General features: G+C 34.8%; 1 protein-coding gene across 3 annotated transcripts in view; it reads left to right on the top strand.

Annotated features, from left to right (window-relative positions):
* arhgef1a (Rho guanine nucleotide exchange factor (GEF) 1a) overlaps positions 1-18,284 on the top strand; it is a 132,455-nt gene that overhangs the window by 99,934 nt on the left and 14,237 nt on the right. For all 3 annotated transcript variants that reach the window (XM_056479338.1, XM_056479339.1, XM_056479340.1), the window contains 7 exons: positions 1,351-1,476; positions 4,360-4,477; positions 6,904-7,152; positions 9,662-9,738; positions 14,220-14,395; positions 15,490-15,557; positions 17,629-17,817. In XM_056479338.1, coding sequence (XP_056335313.1) covers positions 1,351-1,476; positions 4,360-4,477; positions 6,904-7,152; positions 9,662-9,738; positions 14,220-14,395; positions 15,490-15,557; positions 17,629-17,817 — 1,003 coding nt within the window. The remainder of the gene's footprint in view (positions 1-1,350; positions 1,477-4,359; positions 4,478-6,903; positions 7,153-9,661; positions 9,739-14,219; positions 14,396-15,489; positions 15,558-17,628; positions 17,818-18,284) is intronic.

Genomic DNA, 18,284 nt, shown 5'->3' with positions numbered 1-18,284 from the left:
TTTGAGCTTTCTATAAAAGCGCATGACATTATTTAGATTTTATTTCTATAACCCTAAAGACACATATTTCTATAACCCTACATGTTTTTAAAAATGTTTTATATTATATTTTAACTGTTTATATTAAAAAAGTCAAATTAATCTTGTGCATGTCAGTGTACAAATTCAAAGCTATTTAGTCCTCCCTTTGATGTGTATGGATTAGTTCTGTTTTGTTGGTACTGACTACATCATCCTTTGACTAAGTGATTATTTTTTCTTCAGTAGAACATTAGAGAAAACTAAAAGCTAAAACTGTGGTCTTCAGTCAATAGTTACCATGTTACCATTTGAGTAAATAAAAAAAAGGACAATTAAACATGCTCAGGACTTTTTATAATTATGTAGGGTTTCTGGCACATGCTGAACATTTTGCATCAATTTTGTTATATTATCTGGAAAAGCAAGTAGTATTATTAATTTTTGCAGGGTTTTTTCTCTTAAAAAATTTACATTTTTGAATATAAACTTGCTAAACACCATTTACTTCCATTATATGGTTGGACATACGCAGTATTTCTGTCATGACAACTCTTTTGATTCAGTATGGTAATAAATATGTATATGGCAATGTTGATGTGTTTGGTCTTAATGGAATAGATCTGCTACGATGCTGCTGCTTTAAATATTATGGCAGAGCAAGTACTGAGACCTGCTACTGCCAGCATATTCACACACATACTGCTTGAGAATAATACACACTGCTGCTGCGAACATAATAAATATGTAACCCCCATAGCAGATCTAAACACAGGGGGAGCTGGGGTGGAGGAGGGTCTCTGCTGCACATGCTAGCGTAAAACAACACTGAGCATTAAAAATGTTGAAGAGCAAGTTCATTGGCTGCTGAAGCAACAATAACCACCAATCCCCTGTGCCATGTACAATAGTTAATGACATATGAGCAGATAAGGTGACCTATCAACCTGTGCGCACATAACGTTTTATGACGGAACTTTGTATTTAAATATATTTACTTTTATTTTTGTGATCTGAAATAGAAGGAAGGGTTCACCAGAGTGAACAAATGACAACTCCATGTTCATTTTTGAGTCAACTAAACCTGTAACACAGTATCTTAACCAAATAGCCTAATTGAATTTGAAGTGCATTGAAAATGACAGAGCTTGGTGGAGGAAAACACGACGTCATGTTGCAGAGGAAGTGAAAAGTCAAACAGAAAGAAAGAAAGGGCGACAAGTGGAAATGGAAACGTCATTCTGAGTGTATGGGAGTGGGAGGCTGAAGGCTTTTCAGGTTTCAAAGAACAAAGTGTTTATAGTGCACTGTCTGTGTGTGTGTGTTGGACAGTTCTCAGGTCAGTTTGCAGATGATATGCTGAAGGCCTATTCTGAGTTCTGCAGTCGCCATATGAAGGCTGTCAAACTCTACAAAGAGCTGCTGGCCAGAGACAAGAGACTTCAGCTCTTTATACGGGTAAGAACAAGACGGTGTCCTGCGTGTGTTTGTTTGTTTGCGTAAGCGGATCAGGTGTCGTCTGTGTGTTTCAAGTGGGAGGACAGAGTGGCATCGGGTGAGAAATGATGGTGGGTGGTGCATTAATGGAATAAATGCCTGCGAACCCTTATAAATGGGTGAATCATCAGATGTACAGGTATCATCATGACTGTGCTCGGCTCTCATTTTCATTTTAGTTCATAATAGCTGAAGCATAATAGCATTTAGGGCTGACAAAAACCAGTGAAATGTCACGAATAAAGAACAGTACTAATATGCTATTGAATGCACTTCTTGAAATGTTCAGTATTGATCAGTGAGGGTGAGGATCATATTTTGATCAGGATCAAGGTTTGTTTCACAATTTACTAGTCAAATTGCAGTGACATTTTAAAGATTAACATGTTTATTATGCATGCAATGGAAGTAAACTTCTGTCCAGTACTGTAAATGGCAGTTTTTAAGATCATGGCAAGTTCCATGTATTTCAAAATAAAAACCTTTTCACTCCATTATAATAAATGTTATGATGGGTGTTGGATATCTAGTATTTTATCAGATATGTAGCATGAATGTATTATCTTCATGTTTTTAAAATTTGGCCTCAATTTAGCATTTATTTGGCTTTTATTTTATTTTATTTTATGTTATTTTTTATTTTATTTTATTTTATTTTATTTTATTTTATTTTATTTTATTTTATTTTATTTTATTTTATTTATTTTATTTTATTTTATTTTATTTTATTTTATTTTATTTTATTTTATTTTATTTTATTTTATTTTATTTTATTTTATTACAATCAGAGGCTATTAAGACAAGTAAAACAAATAATGGCCAAAATTATCAATTATATTATTGTGCGTATTATCTAGTAAAGTCCAAACAGGTGCCATATAAAACATATGCTGAATAAGTTGGCGGTCCATTCCACTGTGGCGACCCCTGAAATAAAGGGACTAAGCTGAAAAGAAAATGAATGAATTAATGATCTAGTAAAATATTTCATAATACATTTTTATTTTTTACTACAGTGCTGAGCATAATTGAGTACACCCCATTTTGAAAATGAATATTTTTATCAATTTCTCAGTGAATTTAGACAATGTATTTTGGTATTTAAACAAAACAGATTTATTAAACAGATATATTTATTAAAGTAATATTTTAGTCACCGAGCATATTTAGAAATTGAAAGATTTAATACAATTTAATTCAAGCAAAATATTTTTAAAAATTGCAACCTACAGAATTTCAACTATAGTTTTCCATTTTTTTTTCTTTTAATTTTTCCCCCTTTTTTACATTATTCAATATTTTTCTATAACATAAATTTAGGTGTACTAGTTTTTGGACCGTTATTGTGAGTTATTTTGTTAGACAAGTTCCAGATTTGGCTTCTGTACTGACTAATCTAATTTATATGCACAAATATGATATTGTATAGCTTCCTATTAAAAATATTAATTTAAAAGATAGATTTGTGAGGGTTGTATTCATATATGCTTAGCACTGTATTTTTAAGACAGGTTAAAAAAATAATGGCCAAAATTATCATTATTGTCATTATTATGTTATTGTACATATTATATAGTAAAATTGTTCATAATAAGTTTTTTAATACCAGTACTATAATAAATTGTAAAATAAATAAATAAATAAATTATATCTATTCCTAGAGCTGGCCGGCCATCTAAGCTGAGTGATCGGGGAAGAAGGGTCTTAGTCAGGGAGGTAATTAATAACCCGATGGTCACTTTGTCTGAGCTCCAGCGTTCTGTGGAGAGGAGAACCTTACAGAAGGATAACCATCTGTGCAGCAATCCACTATACCATCAAGCCTGTATGGTAGAGTGGCCAGATGGAAGTCACTCCCTGCCTGGAATTTGCCAAAAGGCATCTGAAGGACTCTCAGACCATAAGAAGCAAAATTCTCTGATCTGATGAGACTAAAACTGAACTCTTTCTAGTGAATGCCAGGCTTTACGTTTGGAGAAAACCAGGCACCACTCATTACCAGGCTAATACCGTCCCTACAGTGAAGCATGGTGGTGGCAGCATCATGCTGTGGGGATGTTTTTCAGCAGCAGGAACTGGAAGACTAGTCAGGATAGAGGGAAAGATGAATACAGCAATGTACAGAGACATCATTTATCACCAAAATATTCATGGAATGGCTTCACAACAACTCAGTGAATGTCCTTGAGTGGCTCAGCCAGAGCCCAGAACTAAATCCTATTGAGCATTTCTGAAGAGATCTGAAAATGGGTGTACAGGTCGCTTCCTATCCAACCTGATAGAGCTTGAGAGGTACTGCAAAAAGGAATGGGCAAAAATTCCCAAAGACAGGTGTACCAAGCTTGTGGAATCATATTCAAAAAGACTTGAGGCTGTAATTGCTGCCAAAAGTGCATCAAGTACTGAGCAAAAGCTGTAACATAAAAAAAAATGTGGAAAAAGTGAAGCGCTTCGAATACTTTCCGGATGCACTGTATTATCTAGTAAAATTGTTCATAATATTTTTTTTTTATACCAGTACTATATTAAAATGTGTATCTATGTACTTAATTTATTTATGTTTTTTTTAGCTTACATTCAGATGCTATTTTTATGACACTTAAAAAAAGTATAATTACCAAAATGATCAATTATAATATTGTACATATTATGTAGTAAAATTGTTTTTAATAAATTTTTTAATACCGGTACAAAATTAAAATGTGTATATATGTATATATGTATTTATATATATGTGTGTGTGTGTGTGTCTGTGTGTTTTTTATTTTGTAACTCAGTTTTTGCAATCAGAGGCTTTTTTATGGAAAGATCAAACCCTTTCTCGTTGTCTCCATCTCTGTTTAGAGGGTGAGTCGGGGGCCCTTACTGCGCCGTCATGGCTTTCAGGAGTGTATACTACTGGTCACTCAGCGCATCACAAAATACCCTGTCCTGCTGCAGCGAATCCATGACAACACCAAAGGTGAGACTCAGATGTTTAATTGACGCCAGTGTCAATATTAGCTGTATTTAAACAGCTGCTCATGTCTGCCCTTCTCCTCTGTTTATGCAGTTCTGTGACATTCAAATCCTTAAACAAAATTTATGAAGGATGTAGTGTGTATACAGTTAAAGGCAAAATTATTATCCTTTTTTCAACAATTTTTTTAACATATTTTAAATATAATAATTTTAAAATGTACTAGTTTCTTTTGTTTTTGCCATGATAACAGTACATAATAGTTGTCTAGTTATTTTGCAATTTATTAGTATTCAGCTTAAAGTGCAATTTAAAGGCTTAACCTGTTTAATTAGGTGAACTAGGCTAAGTTAGAGTAATTAGACAAGTCGTTTTGTATGTAAAACTATTAAAAATTATCACTAAAACTATTTAAACTAATTAGACAGTTCATATATTTACTATATTACAGGGTTCATAAGGTCCTGGAAAATCTGGAAGAGTCATGGAACTTTGTCAAGGCATTTTCCAGGCCTGGAAAAGTTTTAGAAATAAACAAATAAACCCAAAATGTTTTGGAGAAGTCATGGAAATATGTTTAGCAAATATCTGTGTAATTACATATTTGAGATGATAATGTTGGGTAACTTTTGAATTTTATTTTAAATTTGACCAGTTCGTCTCTTCACATTGCGTTCTCTGTATGCAGTAAAAAGCAACTTGCAGTTTTAACTTCACCTGTCTTTCACTCGCATTCATCATAATTCAAGCTCCATTTTGAGTGTTGTTTCCAAAAATAATCTCTAACTATAGGGGTACGATACTGAAGGTGCTAAAAGCTAATTTGTACTATTTTATCTTATGAAGTCTTAAAAAACATGTCAACATTTCTAAAAAAAAAATTTTTAATTTACACCAACAGCAAGACACTTTTTAAATCTATTTTACAGATATATAAACATAAATTATATAAATTGTCACGTATTTTTTATATGCTGTAATAAATTTGAATGTGTATTTTTTTTTTTTTACCACATGTACGTGTACATTACATGAAACATTAAGTCATCAATATGTTCCTGAAAGCTTTGGAAAAGTCCTGGAATTTTAGTAGTTAATACAGGGTGTCCGCGGGGTCTTAAAAAATATTAAAAGTTGATAAATCAGTTCTAAGAAAATTAAGGCTCTTAAAAGGTATTAAAAAGTCTTAATCGCGTTTTTACAAGGTCTTACATTTTGTTCTAGCGTTATCCAAAGTGTTTGACTACAAAAAAGCATAAATATATTTATTTTCCTCCTAATATTAGCAACGGCATGCTCAATCCAATCAATTGGTTCGGGCCGGGGTGCATCCAACCAAGCTCCTCCGTCCGGGTGATGTCACGTAATTTGTGACAAACACAGGAAGGTGATGTGACGCTCTCCACATCATAAATCATCTCCAAATCATAAAGTGAAACAGACTGCAAAATGGGAAAATGTAAGTTTGCGTACTCCTAGATGGCGAAAGACGAGTTTAAACAGTGGCTTAAGCCTGTGGCTGCAAACAACCGCTTAATTTAGTCTTTCAAGCTTTGTTTCTTCCGTGCTTATCTGAGTTCTGCTGCATGGTGGTGCTCTATTGCTTTATTTAACTAGTTTATTAACAACTGTTTATTAGGTTAAAGGTTTGATGCTGATTAGAACTTGAAGTGGAGATGAGGTATTTAAATATTTTGAGAAGGTCTTTAAAAAGTCTTAAAAAGGTATTGAAATTACCTTTAGGATTCTTGCATATACCCAGGGCTTAATTAACATGCCAGATCTGGAACCTCTGAAATCTGATCCAGCACCTCATTTTACCAGTCCCCCTCCTCCACCATCCGCTGTTCACTTTTATCTGCGACAACACCAACACCAACATCAACTCCCCCCACCAACAATTTTTAACAGTTATTTATGTAAAACTATTAAAAATCTAAAAAACTATTAAAGCTATAAAAATGATTGCAACCAAACAAAAAAAAGACTTTCACCAGAAGAAAAAATATAATAGGAAATACTGTGAAATTGTTCTTGCTGTATTATGTCATTAGGGAATAGTTGAAATAATTCAAATTTCACAGGAAGGCTAATAATTTTGCCTAAAACTCAATTTTTTAAATATTAAATATTTGTTTGTTTGTTTAAAATTATTTAGAATTTTTTTATATAATTATTGAATTGGAATAGCCCCTTAAGATGAACCATCTTATTATTTACTGAATATGTTTTATTTAGGTTAAAGAAGTACATTTAAAAAAAAATAATTGTCCAGTATAATAAATGAACAAATCAAACGACAAACAAACTTATAAATGCCCCTTTCCAGCACATAATAGTGACATCACGTTTTAGATTTTAATCATAAAATTGCCTGCTAATGGATTGTAATTTTTTTCTGTGCTTGATTATTGATTGTAATGATGCAGACAATCTGGAGGAAGCTGCAGGCCTGTCTCAGGCTCTGGCTTGTCTCCGGGAGCTGCTGTGTTCGGTGGATCAGCAGGTTTTGGAGCTGGAGAGGACGCAGCGGCTGCAGGAAATCCGCTCTCGAGTGGATCCGCGTGCAGAGGCCAAACTTCGCTCGGGAGCTCTGTTTCGACCGGCTGAACTGCTCCGCAGGCAGCTCATACATGAAGGCACTCTGCTCTGGAAAACACCCAGCTCTCGACTCAAAGGTACTGAAGATAGCTGTACTGTAAATAGGGACGTATGATGCGATAAGTGTCTGTGTTAAGGCTGAGACACACCAGGCCAAAGGTAGCATCAGATCGTCAGTGAGTGTCTGCCTGGCTACACTGTAAAAAGCAATTAGTTGACTTTACTTAAAAAAAGAGAGTAAACTCGTTGCCTTATAACTATTAAGTAACCAAAGTATGTGCATAATTATAAAAGTTAAGTCAATGGGTTTACTCAACTTAAAATCAACTTGATGCTTTTAAGGCAACGGGTTTACTCACTTTTTAAAGTAATGTAACTGATCACTTTTTAAAGTGTAGTTTGGTTAGGCTCATGTTAGAGGGAGTTTGTACAACCTGCATAGGCCATCAGTGTTCTGATTGGCTGTTCAGCTACGAACCAGAGTGTGGGAACAAAAACTAAAGTGATAAAATTAAGCAGCTGACGCAATTTAAGAGGTAACACAAAGAAGCTTTTCTTAAAAGTGCTGTATGTGCATTTTTGATTCTTCTAAAGCATAAAAATAGCAGAATATGTTTGCAGATGCTGCATTTAAGAAACATGCTAAGTGAACATACTTGTTTATCTAAAAAACAATGATAGTCAGTTATTCTCCTTTAAAAAATGTGCATTCTGGTTGGAATGTCTGTCTTGGTTTTGGTCTGTGTAACTCTGCCCACTGCCAGTTTATCCAATTATATTTCAGCATCTTGGGTTGCCAGGGTGGAAACAAACAGTGTATTTCATTTCAGCCATAAAGGATGCCTCAATGTATTCGGGCACAGCCAAGTGAAGTTTCAAATAATCACTAATTTCGAGAGGAGCACATGATATGATCGACTACAGCTGATCCTTATCGCTAATCATCAGCTAACCTATCAGATAATTCCAAAATTACTATAAATATCCTGTCTAAACTTCATTCCCAATTTTCGTTTTTGGAAAACCCCCCTTCTATCCTTCCCGTCTCCCTCCTCCTCAATTCTATGATCAGGCGACATGGCGGCTCAGTGGCTGACACTGCTGCCTCGCAGCGGGAGGGCCAATGGTTCAAATTCTAATTGAGCCAGTCGGTACACTCTGCGTGGAGTTTGCATTTTCTCCCCATGTTTGCGTGGGTTTTCCCCGGGTACTCCAGTTTCCTCCCACAGTCTAAAAGCATGTACATAAGCGAATTGTAAGTCACAAGCACTTACTGCATTCATACTGAATCAATTAGAACCACCATATTTACCAAAGTATAGTTTCACAAACTAACTCGGGGCTCTCGAGAAATACCTGATCTCATATCCCTCTCAATGCTCATTGACCAGGCAGGAACCTTGGGCTCTATCTCCGAGCTCAGGGTTCTGTCCCGGGAGAGCATGCCAAACCTAATCATAGTTGAGCATTATCTAAGTGTGAACTCTTGAAAAATGCTTAATTCGCATCACCCAGTGAAAATGTACCTATGTTCTCGCATTTACATTGACGTTGCTTGTATGTAATCTGCTCACGTGAATGTCTTCACTTTTGGCTTGATCCTGTTGTTGTCATCAATCTGGCAATCTGAGTGCGCGTCAATTTTAGGAAAAAAAAACATTCGATGTTTTAAATCCTTTAAATATTTGCAATCTATCTAGATTTTCAGATAAATTTGCACGAGCGAATCCCTTTGTAGTGAGGGCAAAGAAACGTGAAAATGGTACATAAATGCTGCTTTGTTTATGGGTTGTTTGTGTGCTGCACTAGTTCTGGTTCTAGCTCTAGTTCTCGAATGACAACTCACACACTGCCACCTGCAGGTATGGAAAGATGCACTCTTTCACGCAGACACAGATCATATATTTTCCTCGGTTTTTATCACTGCTAGTTCTTGACCTTGTTTTGGGGTGTTCCGAGCTTTAAAGGGAGAAACAAGGTGTGTCCCAAATCGCATACTTATGCACATTCTGTGCCATGTAGTATAAATAGTGTAAGTAGTGCGTTCACACTTAAAACTCTAAAAAGAATTCGTGCACTTTAAATACACAGATGATGCACTTGTTCAACCGGTAAAATGAAGTATGGAATGATGGACACTTCACGTGGAATGGTGTGGAGCTATCAGGCACTCATGTTGGATAACTTTATTTATTTTTAATTATGAAAGCAAAATTCTCCAATGTGAGTGATTATAGCACCTCCCGATGATGAATGCGGATATACTTGTAGCATGTATTATTTGGTAGTTTGGTCATTTATTTTGCTAATTTGGCAACCGTCAAACATCATCTGGGAAACGGTTTGAATTTCCGCTCAGTAAAAAAAAATTTTTAGTTTTAGTTTTAGTTTTTAGTTTAGTTGTAGTCTATTTGGGACTACACTACATACATATACTATGCTGTTGTGTGTGTAAGTGCATTGTGCATTAGTGTATAGTGTGCCATTTGGGACTCAGCTTACTGAATAACTGTTGTATTAACTGCCATGTCATTATGTTTTTGGGTAATGTAATGCACTACATTTCCCCGTCTGTTTCTGTTGTAGATGTTCAAGTTCTGTTGATGACTGATATTCTAGTATTCTTGCAAGAGAAAGATCAGCGGTTCATCTTTGCCAGTTTGGTAAGTTATTATATAGTAAACTCCACATTAGTGTTTAGGGTTTTCATTGTATGACACCTTGAACTGTGTAGATTTATAAAGAAGTATGTTCTGTTAAATTTTTTTTGTAAATGACGTGTCAAGCGAAGAAACTTTTATTTCTGTAGCACTCTATACAATACAAATAGTATCAATGCAGCTTTACCAACAAAACAGGCAATAATGGAAAATCACAACTTTTTTTTATGCACGTAGTCTACTTATTCTAAGTGAATGTTTTTCATTAGGCATGTAGTTACAGTTGAAGTCAGAATTATTAGCCAACCCCATCCCCCACCACCCCACCCCCTGTTTTTTTTCTTTTTTAAATATTTCACAAATGATGTTTTAACAGAGCAAGGAAATTTTCACAGTATGTCTGATACTATTTTTTCTTCTGGCGAAAGCCTTATTTGTTTTATTTTGGCTAGAATAAAAGCGTTTTTTAAATTTTTTTAAGTTAACCTAACTTCAACCTAGTTAACCTAATTAACCTAGTTAAGCCTTTAAATGTCACTTTAAGTTGTATAGAAGTGTCTTGAAAAATATCTAGTCAAATATTATTAACTGTCATCATGGCAAAGATAAAATAAATCAGTTATTAGAAATGAATTATTATAATTATTATGTTAAGAAATGTGTTCCTCTCTCCATTAAACAGAAATTGAGGAAAAAAATAAACAGGGGGGCTAATAATTCAGGGGGCTAATAATTCTGACTTCAACTGTAGCTTGAATATATACCATGTAGCCTAAATTAATCAGCCTAAATTAAAGTTTACTAAAAGCTAAAAGTGTTTTCACAGGCAAATTTATCCACAACAAAATTTTTTACATAATTAAATTCATTTGTTTAGCCCAGACCTGGTCAATTTACAGCCCGCGGGCCACATGAGGCTTGCTGGACTTCTTTGATCGGCCCGCGTGAAGTTTTTGTTTAATTTAAATTCAACCGCAAACAGGGCCTTGCAATGCGCAGGTCTGATATTGTGAGTCAACAAAAAGGGACTTTCACATATAGCGTCTTTTGTGCGCTCAGTTTCATTATTTCAAATGGAGACCCGCCTGTTTAGCCAGCAAATAGGAAGGGATGCACATTCGTAATGTCGTGCTCACGTTTTCCTGGCACTGTAAAAATTTAAAACATTTCAGAGTGCCACGAGCTAACCACGAGTCTTGTGATAGGAACCAACCAGGCAGCTTTACACTTTGTATGCAGTTACACAGTAATAAAGGTATACTTTATTAACCATTTAACAAATCCAGATACAGATCCTCTCTCAGGCCCTGTTTACACTAATACGTTTCAGTTTTAATACGCATAAGTTTTGCTACGGTTGCGCCATCCCCAGAGCGTTTTGGAAACGCTGAAGAGGCCGTTTTCATTCTAAATCGCTGCTGCTCCATCTTAGTGTGAATGGGGAAAACGGAGACATCTGAAAATGGAGGCAGGGCTGCAGACGTTCACCTATCTAATTGGGGCTTTTACTCAATATTAGTAGCCTACACACAGTTAAGTCCTGCATCCTCTCCTTGTAAGGTCAGAGTTCAAGTTTGATATGGAAAACAAGCTCCCGAGTGTGTACTTTATAAAGTCATTCACATCACCCTGGCTATGCTGTTTCAGTATCTTAACAATAAAATGAAAACATGATGTGAGGATCTGCCTATTTTCATTTTGATATTAGCAACTTAACAGACATCAAAAATGTTGAGGCGTAGTGAAGCTGCATAATATGACCGTCATCTTCATGCATATTTATAACAAAATGGAGCCTATAACATTACTGCCTCCTTTCATTTTCAGTGAAAATACAAAACACACCCTCTCTTTCATTGAATATCAGTTTTAATAATAAACAATGACCATTATAAAAGTATAACACACAATAAGTGTATACAATAGAGAAAATAAATGCAAGCAATCAGTCAGATGTGCAGAATCGGTGTCTGAGGTTATATTAATTAGGATATTAGCCTAACTTATCTTTGCGCTCAGCCAAAACACGTTGCCTGAGAACAAGTAATAGATTCAAAAGACCAAAGTCAGGTAAAATGTCGTTAGATAGAGACAGCAAGATGAATTAAATATCACGTTTAACTAATATAGTGAGATTAGATCCTTGATGTACAGTCCGACGTGCACATTTCTCATATGGGTATGTGCTCAAAGCTCGCTGCAGTGCATGCCAGAGTGTGTGTGTGTGGCCATGTGATGTGCGTTTTCACCGTTTTAATGTAGACAAAGGGTTGTTCAGAAACGAACGTGGTACGTTTTTATTCCAAAACGCAGTTTTTACTAAAACGTACTAGTGTAAACGGGGCCTTAGTGATGATCATTACATCACATATCCACCTCACATTCAATATGACTGCAGTGCACTTGTTCAGCCCAACACAGGCTAGAATTCTCTCACTGAACATAAAAAATATAAATGAATGAATGAATGCATGAATGAATAAATACAGTTTACTTAAGGTGAAGCAATCAAACAAACAACCCTGCGGCATTTATATGAAGTTAATATTGTGATGCTGGTCTTTAAATTACTTTTTGTGTAAAATTGATTATTTTTTAAACTTTAGAGTTTTTATCAATGTTTATTGAAAAGTTTCACAGAATTTTTTTTTTTTGACTGATTAATTAATTAAACTGGGGTGGTTTAAATTAAAACCGCCTCAGAGTCTAATGTGGCCCCTTGGAAAAATGAATTGCCCACCCCTGGTTTAGCCACTCCAATGGCAAACTTCTTCCTCACACTGTTTCTTCAGGACAGTAAGTCCCCCATATTGTTAGAAATACTGGTATAATCATATGGAATAATAGTATGATAATAAAAATATAAATCCAGCTTTAGAGGAGCAGGTCAATCATCTGGCCTGGATACGCACCAGATCCAAATAACTATGAGCGTAAATATGCTACTCTTCGCTGGTGATGACCCCTGACATGACCTGCGCTGAATTTTGGAATTTCTGGATTTGAATTGTGGAATATTGAATTTGATGTTGATCTTGAAGACTTTATTTTTACAAACTGGATATCTGCAGTCTATGAATTCAGAACAAAAAAGTTTGCAAATACGTCTATAGAAATTTGACTTTAAAACTTCAATTGTCCTAAATATTAGATTCAAAGTCAAATCAAGAAATTCAAATAAAAAAAATTAAAGGCATATAATATTCAGTTTCCAGTGGGGCTCCGGCCTTTGTAGAGCCTTGGCCTCTTCAACCACTCCCCTCCAGCCTTCCCGATCCAATGTTCGATTTCTCCAAACACGCACTTCTAGGAAAATAAAAAAGGAAATGTAGATCTTCTTCGATGTCCTCTAACCACCTCTTCCATGACCTTCCAGGACGTCTCCTTCCTTTCTGCTTAAGCTTGTACACTTTCTTAACAGCTCTGTGCTTGAGTAATCTCTCCAAGTGGCCCAGCAATCTTAACCGGTTCTCCTCTTTATTTCTGCACCCAAGCTTGGCTCACCATACAGTACTGCCACTTCTGCATTACTCTTTATCCATTCATTTTGGTCACAAACTGGTCCATAGATCCTCCTCAAGATCTTTCTCTCCATTGAGAAGCAGTTCATCCCAAGCTGTTAATACCTATGTTCTGCTGGCATACATCACCACTGGTTACAATACTGTATGGTATAGCCTCTTTTTGCCTACTCGGCTCAGCAAACAGGATTTAATGAGGTGCTGCATGCTGAAATATGCTTTGTTTCCCACCTTCAACCTCTCTTTTATTTCTTTACTGGTCTTGTTGCTGTCTGTCAGCAACGATCCTAGATATTTGAAGTTGGTGACATGCTCTAAAGAGTACGGTCCTACCTGCAGGGGTTCCGTCGATGTGCTCTGAGATCTAGACATAAGCATATACTTTGTCTTGCCAGTATTCACATGCAGGCCTGCCCGGTGTGATTCCCTTTCTAGCTGTAGGAAGCATTCCTTCAGCTCTCTTTCTCTCTTTCTGAGTATGTCATCCGCATAAGCCAAGTACTGCACTGTCCTTTTGTACAATGTACCTCCTGGGTTCACATCTACATGTCTAACCATTCCCTCTTGAGTACTAGTATAAACAGGGTACAGGAAAGTCCGTCACCTTGCCTTAGACCCCTTTTGATTTCAAAGCCCTGCGATGGTATCTTAAAAAATTTGAGATCTGAACAAGTACCAGCAGTCTACATTATTGTCAGCTTTTTAAGCTTCATAAATTTGGCATATTTTAAGCGCCATAAACTTTGGGATATGGAAGAGACAGTCAGAATAGCATAAGCATAGATATTATTATTCTTACAGTGTTGTTTCCGGACATGTCCTCAGTTTTAGTTTCCCCAAGTATTGCATCTTAACAATCCCTAAAGGGGTTTGAAGTTTCTGAATGCATTTGTGTGTTATCAGTTTGCTAATGCACACAGATGGTGAATTTGTTCTGTTTGTGTCTGCTCATCGTGTGTGTAGGATAAGTCTGCTGTGGTGTCACTGCAGAGTCTCTTGGTTCGAGATATAGCCAATCAGGAGCGAGGACTGTTTCTAATCAGCAGTGAGTCCAGCCCACCTGAGATGTACGAGCTCTACGCGGCGAGCAAAGACGACAGAAACACCTGGCTTCGCCTCATACAGCAGACCATCAGCAGGTACAAACACATCTTTGTCTTTGCAGTGGAATTTCGAAAATGCATTTTATTTTTATTATTAGGATATTAAGCAGAAATATTTTGAAGGGATTTGTCATTCTGCTGGATTCATGACTTGCCAAGTAGCCTGTGTTTATTTTAAAACTCACCTAAAACTAATCTGGAGTTTATTCCTTTTTGGTCTTCAAATAGGACGATCCTCAATACAATGAGCCCTCTTAAATATACAGGAATCAAAATATAAAAGATCCATTTAACTCAGCATGAAATTATATTTATTCTTCATATTTCAGTATTATTAATTATAATTAATAATTTATTTAATTATTTGTTATTTTAAGTATTTATTTTGTTAATAATAATAATAATAATAATGATATAGCGTATAATAATTAATAATAATGTTATTATTATCATTATTCATACTGCTACTACATACTGTATTTAATTGTTAGTAATAAAAATATATTTATATATTTTTTAAATTAGTATTATAAGTATTATTAAAAAAAAATACTATTATCTATTTATTATAAAAGTTATATTTAATCTGCATGAAAAAATACAATTTATTCTTCATCATTATCATTATTATTATTAATACTGAATAATTTATTTACTTAGTTATTTTATGCATTTATTTAATACTAATATATATTGTTAAATATAAACATAATAATAATGTATTTTTAATATTATTATCTATTTATTCATTCATTCATTTTATTTTCAGCTTAGTCCCTTTATTAATCTGGGGTCGCCACAGCGGAATGAACCGCCAATTTATCCAGCATATGTTTTACGCAGCGGATTCCCTTCCAGCTGCAACCCATCACTGGGAAATTATCTTTATTTATTATAAAGATATAATATATCTTTTTTATTACATAACTTTTTGCCATACAAATAACTAGAATTAGCATAATTTTTTCTGTTATTGTACCAAAAAAAGTCATTTAAATAATTTAATGTTAAAAGTGTGGACTCTATCATATAGATGAATTCAGATATAGAGGCATTGACTAAACAGCACCTGGATCAAATTGTCATTTCTGATGGTCATTCTCCTTTATCCCCATTGTTTTGTATCACAGCTGTCCGTCAAGAGAAGAATTCCCTCTTATAGAAACAGAAGACAAGGCTCTTCTGCGAAGACTCAAAGGTTTGCTTTAAACACTAACACACACACACATTCACACTTATGACAAACCTTTTTTATTCCGATTGTTTTTCTTTTCTCAGATGATGAGTCACTTCAGTGGGTTAACCATTGACAGATTGAAAGAAGCAGAAAATTGTTTTAAAATGCTCAAAGGAGCTCTTTCACACATTTATCACTAGACATTTTCTCAACAATCGAACAAGATTTCTTGCTGGAATTAATATTAATACATATAAAAACACTTTTTGGTCAAGGAAATACTTTCGTATATAGTGCTTTTACATCTGCAGCAAACCATCGAAACAGCAAAGCCCCTTGATAATTCAAAAACATCCCTTTAGAATTAGTATTTGAATTATTTCCTTGCATGTAGTGTTTTGTAATGTCTTAGGAACGGTTCACACACAAAACGTTTTTCCAATGTGCTACTTTTTTATTGTTTTTCCATGTAAACACGTGCTTGAAGGTTGTGTGTGAACATATAGTTAGAGTGAAATCGAAAAAATTGCCGAAATGATGGAGTTTTAAACCAAATCTGCCTACAGCAAAGTTCTTTTTGAGTTCGTTTCAGCAGGCTCACCGAAGCGAACTTTTTGGGGGAGTTCGTAATAATACATTTTAGTCACTATGGATAAAAGAAAGTGATGAATTAATGCCACACAGGTATTAGAGGCACTAAATGACATGATGGTGGGTTGATATCATGAGTAAGGGGTGTGTTATGGGTCAACATAAAGATGATAACTACAAATAATCATTCATTGCTTCTAAACACATTACATTGTGGTGTATTACAGTGAAATAATGTGTTTTGGTCACATCAAAGTCATAGGCATGGGCAAAATTGACCCACTGGTGGTTTGGACTACAAATAATCTCTAAATTATTCTAAACACATTACATTGTGGTATATTACTTTGAAATAATATGTTTTTTGGTCATATCGAGGTTATATGCATGGGTAAATTTGACCCACAGATGATTTTGACTACAAATGATCATTCAATGACTCTAACTGGTGGTTTGGACTACAAATAATCTCTAAATTATTCTAAACACATTACATTGTGGTATATTACTTTGAAATAATATGTTTTTTGGTCATATCGAGGTTATATGCATGGGTAAATTTGACCCACAGATGATTTTGACTACAAATGATCATTCAATGACTCTAACTGGTGGTTTGGACTACAAATAATCTCTAAATTATTCTAAACACATTACATTGTGGTATATTACAGTGAAATAATGTGTTTTGGGGCATATCAAAGTCATATGCATGGATAAATTTGACCCACTGAATATATATTAGTTGTCAAAATCTCCAATGACTCTAAATACTTTACATCGTAGTATTGAAATAATATGTTTTTTGGTCATATCGAGGTTATATGCATGGGTAAATTTGACCCAATGGTGGTTTTGACTACAAATAATAATTTAATAGTTCTAAACACATTACATTGTGGTATATTACAGTGAAATAATATGTTTTGGGTCAAATCGAGGTCATAGGCATGGGTAAATTTGGCCCACTGGAAGTTTTGATTACTAATAATTATTCAATCATTCTAAAAACATTACATTGTGGTATATCACAGTGAAATAATATGTTTTGGTCATATCGAGGTCATATGCATGGGTAAATTTGATTAAGTGATGGTTTTGACTACTAATAATCATTCAGTGGTTCTAAACACATTACATTTGGTATATTGCATTAAAATAAAGTTGTTTTTTTGGTCATAGCGAGGTAATATGCATGGGTAAATTTGAGCCACTGGTGGTTTTGACTCAAAATAATCATTCAATGACTATAAACACGTTACATCGTAGTATTTTACAGTGAAATAATGTTTTATCATATCAAGGTCAAATGCATAGGTAAATTTGACCCACTGGTGGTTTTAACAACAAATGATCATTCAATGACTCTAAACATATTAAATTGTGGTATATTAGAGTAAAATAATATGTTTTTGGTCATATCGAGGTCATAGGCATTCATAAATTTGACCCACTGGTGGTTTTAGGTACAGAATGACCCATGGTTGATGCTGTGTTTCAGCTGATATCCAGCAGAAGGACAGTGAGGTGCTGGAGCTGCTGCAGGAGCGGGTCACTCTATTCTCAGACCTGGCGGAGGTCATGGGGGGCTATGAGGTCATGCTGCCAGCCTGCTCCAGAAACCTGTTCAGAGCCGAGTCTCCTCAGGCTCCGCGAGGAGAACAGCTGCTCACACATGCCATAACAGAGGGTGAGACACAATGATGTTACTTTAGTGGCTTTTGATTGACAAAAACAAAGAAGGTTCTATTTACAGTTTCAGTTTTTGTCATGTGGGGTGATTTTGAAGATTTTTTATAGATTTTGTTGGTGTCAGTAAAAAGTTTAGACATCCAAATTGAAGCATTGACGTTTCCAATCTATCAATCAACTAATCAATCAATTAATCTCTAAATAATAAACACATCTGAGCATTTAATAAATCCAAAATGCAAAAATGTAAGACTTATTGTGATTTAAGTAAAAAAATACATAAATTTACGAATTATTTGTTATATTTTATAACTGTATTTTATGTTTATGTAAAGTAAAATTTGTTTCGAAATATTACAGTTTTTTGTCATAAAAAGATTCAGATTTTAAATAAAAGCTATGTGATTTTAACATCTTAGCAATTAATACATTTGTGCAGCATCTGATTAAATGACATTACATTAC

The sequence above is a fragment of the Danio aesculapii genome, chromosome 19, assembly GCF_903798145.1.
Source record: "Danio aesculapii chromosome 19, fDanAes4.1, whole genome shotgun sequence".
Taxonomy (NCBI): domain Eukaryota; kingdom Metazoa; phylum Chordata; class Actinopteri; order Cypriniformes; family Danionidae; genus Danio; species Danio aesculapii.
Note: the sequence above shows the minus strand (reverse complement) of the source record. Positions and strands in the feature narration are given on the sequence as shown.